At 43.1% G+C, this 11,893-nt stretch overlaps 1 protein-coding gene across 1 annotated transcript in view; it reads left to right on the top strand.

Moving 5' to 3' along the window:
• The window catches only part of CUNH11orf74 (chromosome unknown C11orf74 homolog), a 61,303-nt gene that overhangs the window by 34,260 nt on the left and 15,150 nt on the right, over positions 1 to 11,893 (top strand). The window contains exons 4-6 of the mRNA XM_019551024.1: positions 4,780 to 4,937; positions 6,242 to 6,313; positions 8,168 to 8,234. Of these exons, the coding sequence (XP_019406569.1) occupies positions 4,780 to 4,937; positions 6,242 to 6,313; positions 8,168 to 8,234 (297 nt within the window). The remainder of the gene's footprint in view (positions 1 to 4,779; positions 4,938 to 6,241; positions 6,314 to 8,167; positions 8,235 to 11,893) is intronic.

Genomic DNA, 11,893 nt, shown 5'->3' on the forward strand with positions numbered 1-11,893 from the left:
TGTTGCTGACTGACTTGCCAGCTTTACGGCGGATGGTGAAGGTGATCAGCTCATGGTCGCTGTCAGCCAGCTTCCCATCAATCACTAGGTCGCCGATTAGGTCGTGCCCCGTAGCCAGTACCAGGTCGAGCAGCGCTTTGCCTCTCGTTGGCCTGAGTCAGGTAGAGGTCATCCACGCACGAGAGAAAGCTTTGCAACCACTCGGATTTTGCTGAGTGATCTTCACTTTTCTTAAAGGGCTGGAGCTGGGGTGGGCGGGGCAGCCATGGGAGGGCTGGGGTAGTGGGTGGAGGTTGGAGGTGCAGGCAGGGGATGGGGCCTGGCAGGCGTCCCCTCATGGTCCCCTCCCCCTCCTCCAGCCCTACTTACCAGCCCCGAGTCTAGCTCCAGCTCCCTGCTGCAGCAGGTGGGGACTGCCCAAATCATCAAAGCTCTCCAAATCTTTTCCGAAGATTCAGAGAGTTTTGAATCAGTTCGGACCTTTTTATTGGTCCCTTGATTCGATTCAGATTTGGAGTTTCGGCCACCAAATCAGGCCGAATCTCCTCTGAATCAAATCAGCACCCGAAGCTTTACAAAGCCCTGCTGTACAGGCAGGCACTAGGCCGTGTTGGCAGGAGCAGCTGGGGGAGCAGCCAGATACTCCTGGCTTAAGCTGGCAGCCCCAGAAGAAGCTGAGGCTCATCTGGCTGCTCCCCCAGCTGCTCCCCCATGAGGCAGGCAGTGCTGGCAGCCCCAGGAGAAGCCATGGAGCCTGGGGGGAATGATCGGGGAGCTGGGGGAATGATTGGGATATGGGAGCTTGAACAGGAACTGGGGAATTGGACCAGGAGCTGGTGGAACGAACAGGGGCTTCCCCCCAGCTAGCTTCCGGTTCAGTCCCCCAGCTCCCAATCATTCCCCCAGCTCCCCGATCATTCCCGCCAGCTCTGGCTTCTCCTGGGGCTGGAAGCACTGCCTGCCTCTCCCTGGAGGTGGGGCAGCTGGGGGAGCAGCTGGACAAGCCACGGCTTGAGCTTCAGGGGTTGGGGGGAATGATCTGGGACTGGGGAAACAAACAGGGGCTTCCCCCCAGCTCCTGGTTTGACTCCCCAGTTCCATCCCCCAGCTCCCTGATCATTCCCCCAGCTGCCCCATACTCCTGATCATCTATGTTGCCTTTCTCTGTACCTTTTCTAATTTCACTGCATCCTTTTTGGGTTGTGGAGACAGGAACTATACACAGAAAAGCGTCTCAGGAGAGTTGCACAGTGTGTACGTTTCATTGGCTGGAAAAGGTGTATGTATGGGTGGACATTAATAGCAAGCGTTCTTGTGTGATATAGTATAGTTTTAAGAGGAAACCTGTATAGTTTTAAAGTAGTAGGAAGCCAAATGTCAAAATGGGAGAGCTTGGAGGTAGGAACTATTCCTAGAATCTATATATAATCTGAGAGACAAACCTGTTATTTTGCTCTGATCTACGTGGTGCAACTTCATTAATTCCTATTAATGTAGGGATTACTTCTGTGATCTTTTCTCATATGGCTAAGAACTGCAGAGCTCTGTCTGTTATGTTGCTATATTTTCCCTCCCCTATTTGTATGCAGTAATGGCTGGAGCACAGAGCTGTCCCTGGGGACTAATAACTGACTGGGAGAGCTGATTGCTGAGGACACTAACCCTGAGGCTGTCATTAAGGCCCCAGAAAATGCTCCATTCACATTACACATTAGGTGGTATTATAATGCACGACTGACTTTAAATGCCCAAGACATGTAATTATCCCTTAGAAATGCGCCACAGAGTGTTTCTTATTGTTGCGAAATAGAATTTTCAAATTAAAAATAAGAAAGATGGTTAGACTTGTGCATTTATTATTCCTTATGAACACTGCTGTGATCTAGGCATGTGGTGAGTAGTACATGTGTGCCTCTTGTTCTAAAGCCATTTTCTAATGGCAAATGTAACTTTTTAGAATCACATTTTCTTATTTTCCTTTTGGTACCTCCTGAAATATTGTTTACTGTGGTTCACGGGGAAAAAAACCTCTCAATGCAAGGTCAGTAGTCAATAAGATTTAACACACATCAACTGATCTCTAAGTAGTTCCTAGACCCATTGCTGAAAGATAGCTTGATGATACTGCTAATCAAGTCCTAGATCAGTAGGCAGCTCTCTGCCCCATAGATACTGGAGGTGAGGTTTTTTTTTTAAGAGCTCACAGTTGTCATAACTTTGCACCTAGTGAAGATGGGAGCTTTTCAGTCATGAACAGCTGTTAAGTGCCACCTGGCTTATCACTGAGAGGCAAACCTAACTTCCAGCTGTATCTTAGAAAATCTTCCAAGACTTTAGAGGTGGCAGAGTAAGGTCAGCACAATGCACTTTCAAAAATCCCATCCAGAATGGTCAAAATTGCACTCAGAGAAGCTATACTATTCCAGATTGACCTAGTGAGAGAAGTCCTGTAAAACAGCCAGTGTTATCTTAGTGCACCTTCTTGATTTTTGAGCTCAGTAACAAGATGTAGTCTGTGGTCTGCCAAACATCAGATGTTTCCAAGGGTATTGTCCCCACCCAACAGAGTTGCAGGTGTGTTGAGGCAAACCAAATTGACAATATGTTATTGCAGAGTGTGTTTGGGGCCTTGCAAATTAAGTGAATGAATACATCCTGATAAACACTTGTATCCTCAGCTCAAATGACAGGATTCTTTGCTAGACTGGTAACAATAGGGTGCTATAAACGATGGCTTAAATACAGTCAAAGAAGAAGATAGTAATTCACAATTTAGCCCCTGTGGGTAGGGGTTTAGTACAAGGTAGAAAACAAATCCTTTTTCAGGGTGTGATTCTGGACAAGTATTTGGAATTTCTTTTTCAAGGCATTCCTGCAAGAAAAGGTACTTAGCCAGAGCTCAGTTCATAGTCTGAAGTCTCACTGGTGCTTCTAACCCTGCTATTCATGTACAGCAGTTAACTCCTTCCTTCAGGCTTCTATGAGTGATAATAGGTGATAAGTCCACCTCTGTATAGCCTCTTATCTATACTCTAGAGTCTAGATTATCAAAACTGCCAGCACAGTTGTCACCCAAATTTCTGGCATACTTCCATGTCTCATTATCCTGGGAGATTTCAAATCCCTGTACCAGCAACACTTTTGACAAAGAAACTGCAGAGCTTCATTCCCTCTTAGATACCATAGGATTTTTCTTATGATCTGCAGATTCCTCACACAGAAAGGCTTGAATTTGATTCCATCCTTGGTCTAGATGTGGAGACAGGGTTGGGTATAAGAACTGCCCTCACCTATCACTTTCTCTAGGAGAGGAAAGGTATCTATTGAATTGGATGAGGGTGACCTTTTGGTGCATGGAGTAGCCTAAAGGCTGGTCAGTGTGTTTCATGAATGCAAATCCATACTCGCAGAGTGTATGTACGTGTGCAATTAATGTGACGCAATAAACTCTGCAGCAGTTTGAGCTGGAGTCAACTGCTCTCAGGCACAACATCTGCAGGTGCGCCTAGAACAGCACCTATTTGAGCCAAGATGGAGCACGCCTCTGGCTGGCTGGGCAGACTGGGCACAATTTACACCTCCAGTCACCATGTACACATGCATTTTGGTGCAGTAAAATACTCTGCTGTAAGATAGTACTGTTTCCGGCAGTACTATCCTATGGTGGAGTGAATTAGTTTACTGCATCTTAATACTGGAGGTGCATGTATAGACAATGACACATTACTGCGGAGTTGATTAGTAGATGGACCTACACAAGCACAGGTATTACAGTGGACATGCAGGTGTTGTAACTTGCACTGGTATTATGGAATGAGGATCATGTTCTGGTTTCAGTTACAGCTATATACATTTTCAGAAGCTCTCTTGATATGCAGATATGGTGGATTGACACTGGTGTCAGAGAGAGTAGATCCTGCCTCTGAATGTGCAGATGTTTGTTTCACCACCTGCAGGCCTAGGCATGCCTGTATTCTATTTTGCACAGCATACAGATAGTGGCCAACATCTGAAAACAAGGTTTAAAATGAAGAGCGACGCAACAGCCTTTGTTATAAACTTAGCTTTTGTCTTTCTGCTTTTTACCCATTGTGTTAGTTTTAGGTACCTTTCTGTGCATTCTGGTAACACTGAATGTTGAATACCCAAGAGGAAGGCTGTTTTTAATGCTCAAAATGCTAATAAGGGCCACTCAGTACAAATACATGACACAGACAAGTCTTAAGCCAGGGGGGTCAGAGGTATAGTCCATGGGCCTGACGTGGCCCATGGAGCCCCATCATGTTGCTTCTGGTTCCAGAGTTAACTTATACACTGCACGCAGCATAAACTGGACTGCCTTGTGCTCACAGCCCAGGGTTCACGCTGTACATGGCATCTGTTTCAGCCAGCTTGGGACCTGCACTGTGCATGGCACCTGCCCGGGCCAGTCTGGGACAGGTGCTGTGTGTACTGTGGGTCCTGGACCAGCTGGAGGGAAGCTGCATGTGCTGGATCTGGTGAGTGAGCAGAGGTGGGGGGATGTGATCCGTGGGTCCAGCCTAGCCAATGGAATTGGCCCATTAATCTGGCCCATGGACCAGCCCCATGCCTTGTGGGGCCAGATGAGTTTGACATCCCTGTCTTAAGCTAAGGATGTGAATGAAAATTCTACTGAAAGAGCAGTAATTTTAATATTTGTGCCAGTAACATGGTGAGTATGAGTCCTAATTAGGCTCTTCTTTTCCTTTGGAGGGTGCTTTATGCTCTCTGATGTAATGCATGATCTTTTTCCTGCAGATGAAGTAGAGAAGAAATCCCAAGCATCTGAAGTGGATTCTTTAGAAAAAACATTTTCCGTTCATGAGTTACCAAACAGGAATAAAGAGAGTGTCTTATGTGCAAGAAGCAAAGAATCATCAGTATCTCTCTCATCACAGCCTTTGGAGGAAGATCAGGTAACAAGATTAGTTTGGTCCATAGAGGCAAGCATTACAGAAACGATAGGTAAAAATATGCAGAGAGAAAGAAAGCCCTGACTTCATTTAGAAGAGATTGTTATGGTTCTAAAGGGCTCCAGTTGCTCTTTGGGAGAGTATGTACTGACTTGGGGATAGAGACTGCCTGATGCTACAGCTAAATTGTTTCTGCTACTTGAGCTAGTTTGGGTGCGTTTACAGTACAATAAATTCTTCAATATAGAAATTTTCATAATGAGCCAGTAGCCAGTGCAGAGCTGCTGGGCTATAGGGAACCTCTTGAAACTTTCAAGTTTGGGGCTTGAAGGCCCCATGTGTGTCTTGGGAAAGATGTAACATCAGACAGGCTATGAAATGCAAAACGATAAGAATCCGCATATACAAAGTCTCATGGGTAAGAAATGATTAAAGGGTGAATGGCTCTGTAATCAAGAATTTATTCTATTAAACTCTGTATAAAAAAGTCATTTTGTGCAATTTATAGTGCAACACGCTTAACTGACTTGAAAAGCTGTGGCCGCTAGGGTTCAATCAAAGCAAAAACAATCATTTTCCTCCTCACTAGCACATGCCTGTGAGGTTGAAACTCAAGCAGGGGTTTTAAAACAATCAAATTTTTTCAGTTTCTTGTATAATAATAGTGACAACAAAAGTGTTTTGCTGTTTTCTCATCAAGAATATGATTCCCTCATTGGGATAAACTGCCTTTTGGTCTCTTATTTTAGCCACTTGGGATCTGCCTTTCTGCCTCATAAAGCACTATAAGGCTTCCATTATCCTTTAGTTAATGGAACATCCTAATATTTATCTTTGTTGCTATGGAACAAAAGTTTCAGGCATGATTGCACATTTTTGTCACATTAGCAGTTTAAGAAACAAATACAGTAGTAATTGGATGCACTGGAAAAATCGCTGGTATAATAGCAGGAAGAGTTTGTAACGCAATAAATTAGCGTCTGTAATCTTTACACCTGTGCTGGAGAAAAGAATGGAAGGAAAGACTGCCTTTGGAAATATCGCTTTTGTTCTAAATGCTACTGTTATGCTAATTATGAATGCTTACATGTTTCTGTGATGGATTTAGTTTGGGTCTGTTTAGGCTTTCAGAGGATTACCCATCCACTGTTCACAAATCATTTCACCCGCTCGTTTTCTTATTTTATATATACACGTTTAAAGAGACCAGAAATTTGGCCTGTTCTTATGTATAAACTTGTGGGAGCTTTGAGTGTGATTTGTATTTTTGTTATAGTTACCTAAATGACTCTGCTTGCTACTTACAGGTAGTGATGAGTGAAGGCTTCAAAGTTGGCTTCTCTAAGAAATGTGATCTCAGTTTGGCCAGAAGAGTGAAGGTACATTTCCGTGGGTGGAGGAAGAAGAGGAGGATGGTTGGTGGGGATTGTATGTGTTTGTGTTTTTGGTTTTCTTCAAATTGGGGATTAGCAATAGAACACACCTACTCTTCGTCTCATGCATTTTACAATTTATTTGCTTCCAAAATTATCTTATTCTCAAATGTTAACAGGTCTTTGTTAACACATCTTCAGTATGACACATCTTTACATCTTTAGTATGATGCTTTCATCATAAATAGCAAAAGTCAGGTTATTGGGTGTGGGGTTGTATTGGAAGAGGTCAGCAGGCCTTATTTCTGTGGTTTTGTGTAGTATGCTTTGGCTTGCACAATATGTAGCAACTCTGCTACACAGCAGTGTTACTTACAGGGAGCACAGCTGTGCTCCAGTATCTTCACTAGCATTCAGTTTGTTTGAAGCTACTGCTTTTGATTCGCAGAGCCCTTTATAGTTGGTGTGTCTCCATTTTTGTGTTTAACAGTTCTGATCAGTTGGGATGCTGCAGGTCTCACATACGTTTGTCTTATGAGATGAACATTTACAGTGGACTAAGCTGTCAGGGTTTCCTCTACATTTTACTCCAATAGAGCTCAAATTCATTGATCTCCAGGCTGTGGGAAGCAGGAATGTTGAAATAACCATTTTTTCCCTGTTTTTTCCCTAAGATAATTGGCTGAATGGAGTTGGTGGGGAAAGTCTCTTTTTTGGGTGAAGCAGAATCATTTTGGCTGTGCCCAACCATGGCTGGTGGGGCCGGGCCATTCCCTGTTTTCCTCATGGGGCTGACCATGGACAGCCTGGGCACTGCCCATCAGCCAGACAGGTTGAGTCCCACTGCCTTAGTGCCTTTTTAAAGGGACACTATTGTGGTAAAAATATATATACTAAAAAGGCATGATTTAAATTTGGAAAAATTTCCTTTAAGGTGTTAGTTTGCTACACTTCACCCTTCAGTTAACTTGGAAAATGAAATTAGACCTTGTCAGCTTCTCTCTTGTTTGAAGAAAATTTTGCTCTCTCAGTCTCCTGTAACAGATTTCCAAAACTGGAGAGGAACATTTCATCTTTTCCCTGAAGAAAAAGAAATTACTTTTTATTTTTTTAAGTTCCTGAAAACAGGATTGGAAGGGGCCTTCAAGACTGTCACATCAAGTCACCTGTGTTTTCAGCTAATTGTTGACCCAAGGAATCCCCATAATTGCCAATGCAAATCCTCATATTCAACTACAAGTCACAATATCTGAAATACTAAGAGCATCTGATGAAAAAGGTATAAGAACAGTAGAGGAGGACACTACCAATGCCTTGATACTGTGATGACAGTTGGTTAGTGTATAATCAGAAGATCCGAGGAGAACCCCACCCCCAAAAAAACGTGCTCCACATGAAAGAGGAAGGCAAAAACTCTCACATCCTGGCCAATTTGATTTAGGGGAAAATTTCTTCCTGGCCCCAAATTTGGCAGCCATTATGATCCTGATTGGAATAGCAAGACTTCCAACATGGCAATTTATCTAAGTTTTATGGCTCTCTCTCCACCCCCTACTTTCTTTTAAAGCTGGTCCTTAACTATTTTGGCAGTGTTTCTTTAACTGCATTTGAAGTATACCAAACATATTTCTTTCCTTCAAGTAATACTGTTTAATAAACTTTCCGTAGCAGCAGCCACTTTGCATAAACTCCTGCAAAATTACAGAGGAGAGTGCAATGCTGAAGTAGACAAAAATGACAATATTTGCATTATTGAGTTTGCTGTGGGAATCATGGTATTATTAGTCTTATTTTCATTACCAGGGTTTTTTTGTTTTGTTTTGTTTTGTTTTTTAGCTTTTGGGACTTTTTTTTTTGTAGGTGGATAATTACTTAGCTTTGGAAGATTTGGACACTGATGAAGAATCTGGTCAAGAGAAATGCATTGGTATGTTTATTTTTCTTCACTTTAAAGATTTCTCTCTGCCCGCTTCCAGGCATAAGAATGTTCCATTTTCTTTAGAACCTGAAAGAGGTTTTGCTTTGAACTTTACATTTTCTGTCTGGAAGAAAATACAAAAATAATTTCTTTATGCAAAATTGTGAGGTGTTCAGTACAAGTAAGGTGTATTTCCTTTGATACTTTTGAATAATGACTTTCAGGTCTGTGCCAAATTGCAGTAGATTTTTCTTAGTAACTATACTCAAATTTTTCTGCATTTTTATTCTGAAATCATTTTGATTATACAAAATTTCTCCAAATGGTAATGGTGACTCTACAAATGCTGAATCATAAAATTCTATGTGTATCTATAATAAAAACAATTTTGCTCAAATGTGGACTGGTGTTCACTAAAATTATTTCATTGCACTATTAAAATTTAACAAAATTGAACCTGTTTTGAATTTAAAACATGGTATTTCCAAATTACTTCCTTCACTCTTGTGGTCACTCTCCCCCTACCTTCAAAAATTTCCAAATCTATTGTAGTATAGCTATTTCACATACTTGAAATAATTTTCTACCCTCCTCAAAAACCCACGTTTCTTGCAGAGTGGTTAAGTTATGTTGGTAGAGTTCCAGAGGTATGAGTTCAAGCTGTCCTCTGGATTTGTGCTGAACGTTGCCTTCTGTTGATTCAGCTATTAATGGGTACCTGATCACCCCAGGGTGAGGAGTCAAAGGTGGCTGGATGTGATGCTAGCCACACCACTGTTCTGGGTCCCATTCTCTATAGGAATGAATGACCAGAATAGCAGTAGCCTGATAAATTATCTGGCTTGAGTTGGCCCTTGCCTTAGATATTTTTTTTGGGTCTCTGGACCCATTTACATTAAATGCCTGTTGGTTGAACACCTTTTTGGCCTCATAACATACCCATGAAGCAGGGAAGATGGGAAAAAGCAATACAAATAAAGTATTTTCCTTAGAAGGAACCTCTAAGAGAGCTTAATTCTTCTGGGTTATTTTTTCTTTCTCCTGTCTTCAGAATTGTAGGACTTGAAGTATTGGGTTTTTTGGATAAGAGTTTATTTAGCTTTTTTTTTAAATTAAAGAGGCAAATTCAGAATTACGTTTATTCCATTAAACTTTATTAACGTTTATTCCATTATTTCAGAACAAAGTTTAATTGTTTGAGAATGCATTCCTGTACTGGGCCTAGGCCATAATAGCTTGTTTTTCCTTCCACTGTAACAATATTTAGTTTTTCCCTTTATAGATTTATTAGAGAATTTAGAGCCCACTGATGCAATGAATTTACTCGATCTGATATCCCTTCACTTTAGAAGCCTCAGTTCAAACATGGTTTATATCATTAATGCAATTAGTTTAATAGTTTTAACTTAGGCTCAAGGGAGCACCCATCCCTATTTTAAGAGCAGGTTACAAGGGACTACATCTGAAATGATTGGCAGTACCAACTCATGGCAGGTTCAGCACTAGAATAGAAAGGATACTGAGGAGGAATGAAGTATACTGACAAAACTACAGTATGTAGCGGTTTGCATCACAGCTTCTTACACCATGCCTAGCTTTATCAGACACTATCCATCCTTTTTTGTGAGTATTAATGTTAATAATCTGCATTTAAAAACACCAAGTTAAACAGCTTGCATTTAAGCAAATTGAAAATTATAGCCTAAAAATTACTTTATTGTAGGAATCGGAGTCATATTGTGCTAACTTTTCAATTATTGCTGTTATTGGCAAATTATAAAAACAACTACCATAACATTCTACCCTTACTAGTGTAAACTATCACTTTGTTAGCTACTAACCATTTATGTAGCGCTTGATTTGCTTTTCATTGTCTTCTGTCTTTAGTTGATCCCAAGAGAAAGCTTTCTCTACGTGATATGCCATAATGCAAAAATAAGCCTTACTAACCTCTTAATAATCCACAACACACATAAAAACAACATTAAACATTTACATAATGCTTTTAACCTCAAGGCACTGCACAGACATCAGCTAATTACTCCTTAGAACCCCATGTGAATAGAGAATCATACAGATATATAGATGAGGAAACTGAGGCACAGAAGATTAATATCTTGCCTGAGGATAGAATGGATCCAGTTGCAGAGCAGAGATTTAAATGCAGGTGTGAGAGGCGGCACGCTTAGGGCTGGGAACATGCTGGCCCACCCACCTGTCTCTATGGGGCAGTCTACCCAGTCTCACCTGCCACGACTGCTGTTCCCATAAACTGGTGGTATAATGTGGAAGGCTGCCCATTCCCAGCCCCGATGGCAAGGGGCACTATCTGTGGCTCTGAACCTCTCCTGCACAGCAGCCCATTCCTCACAGGTGGCATCCAAATTAGGATTACTCCCCAGTCTGAGACTGGAGCAAACCCAGTCCAAAGTTGGGCTCCATTCATTCTCACATTCACCCTGCCTCCCCTCTCACAGGAGGTCTCTTACACTCCTCCCCCTCTCACAGGGGCCTCTAGTATACTGCACATTACTGGGCACACTGTATTGCTCTTGCTCCTCTTGAGCAGCCCCACTTGGGCCATCAGGCTTTGCTACTTGCATGCTGGCCTCACTACACAGTCCCTCAGTTCCTGCGAGTTCCCCTTCTCTATGTGGCCCAGCCTTGTGCCAAACCCTGGGCTGATTCTACCCCAAGCTCCTCACTGGGCAACTCTATACCACACCCCACCCTGGGGTCTCCTCCTCATACTTGCCACTAGCTTCTCATGGGGCTGGCCCTCACGCTGGCCTTCAAGCTTACTCCCGTTTGATCCTCTTCAGGCCTACTCCCTGTTCAGCCCTACTCAGCCCCCTCACATGCACAGCCCTTCAGGCCTACTCCCAATTCAGCCCTGCTCTGTGCAGAGCCTCACACTATGCTCCCCATGCTACCCCCTCTGGGGTCTCTAGGATCTCACATCTCTGCTGGGCTCAGGTGCCTACACATGAGCATACCTCACCCCACTACTCCCACAGCTCTCATGATTACCCACCAGATGGTGGGGACCAGGGTTAAGGCACGCCTACCTGCCTTTCACCATGGAGGTAACTGGCCTGACATTTTCGGGGGAGCTTCTGCGCCACTAGGAACCCCACTGGGCCACCTTCAGCGGCAGGGTGCAGTTTTAGATCATGCCCAGGACCAAGAGCTGCCTGCTCTTACCTGCTAGATGCTCCCTCCATACAGCAATTCAGCCAGGCAATGCCTCTATTTGCTGCCAGCACTAAAACTGCTGTCTCTTTATAGGCAGCCTGTGTTCTAAAATGGCTGCCCCAGTCAGGCACCTGCTGGCTGCCTGACTCAGCCCTTAAAGTGGCAAATACGCAAAGGTGCGCTGCTACAGCAGGTTTTGGCTAATCTAGTTTAGTACACAAACGTGAGTCCTCTCATCTGTATGATTGGTATCTTTTATGGTAAAATCAACTCCTAGTTGCCTAGTGAGAAAGGAGTTATAGTTCTTGAGCCTGTAGAATACTTATTTCATAGATTTCATAGACATTAGGGCTGGAAGGGACCTCGGGAGATCATCGAGTCCAGCCCCCTGCCCAAAGGACAGGAAGTCAGCTGGGGTCATAGGATCCCAGCAAGGTAAGCATCCAATTTACTCTTGAAGGTGTTCAATGTAG

This window comes from Crocodylus porosus, unplaced genomic scaffold (assembly GCF_001723895.1).
Source record: "Crocodylus porosus isolate Cpor-Errol unplaced genomic scaffold, CroPor_comp1, whole genome shotgun sequence".
Classification (NCBI taxonomy): domain Eukaryota; kingdom Metazoa; phylum Chordata; order Crocodylia; family Crocodylidae; genus Crocodylus; species Crocodylus porosus.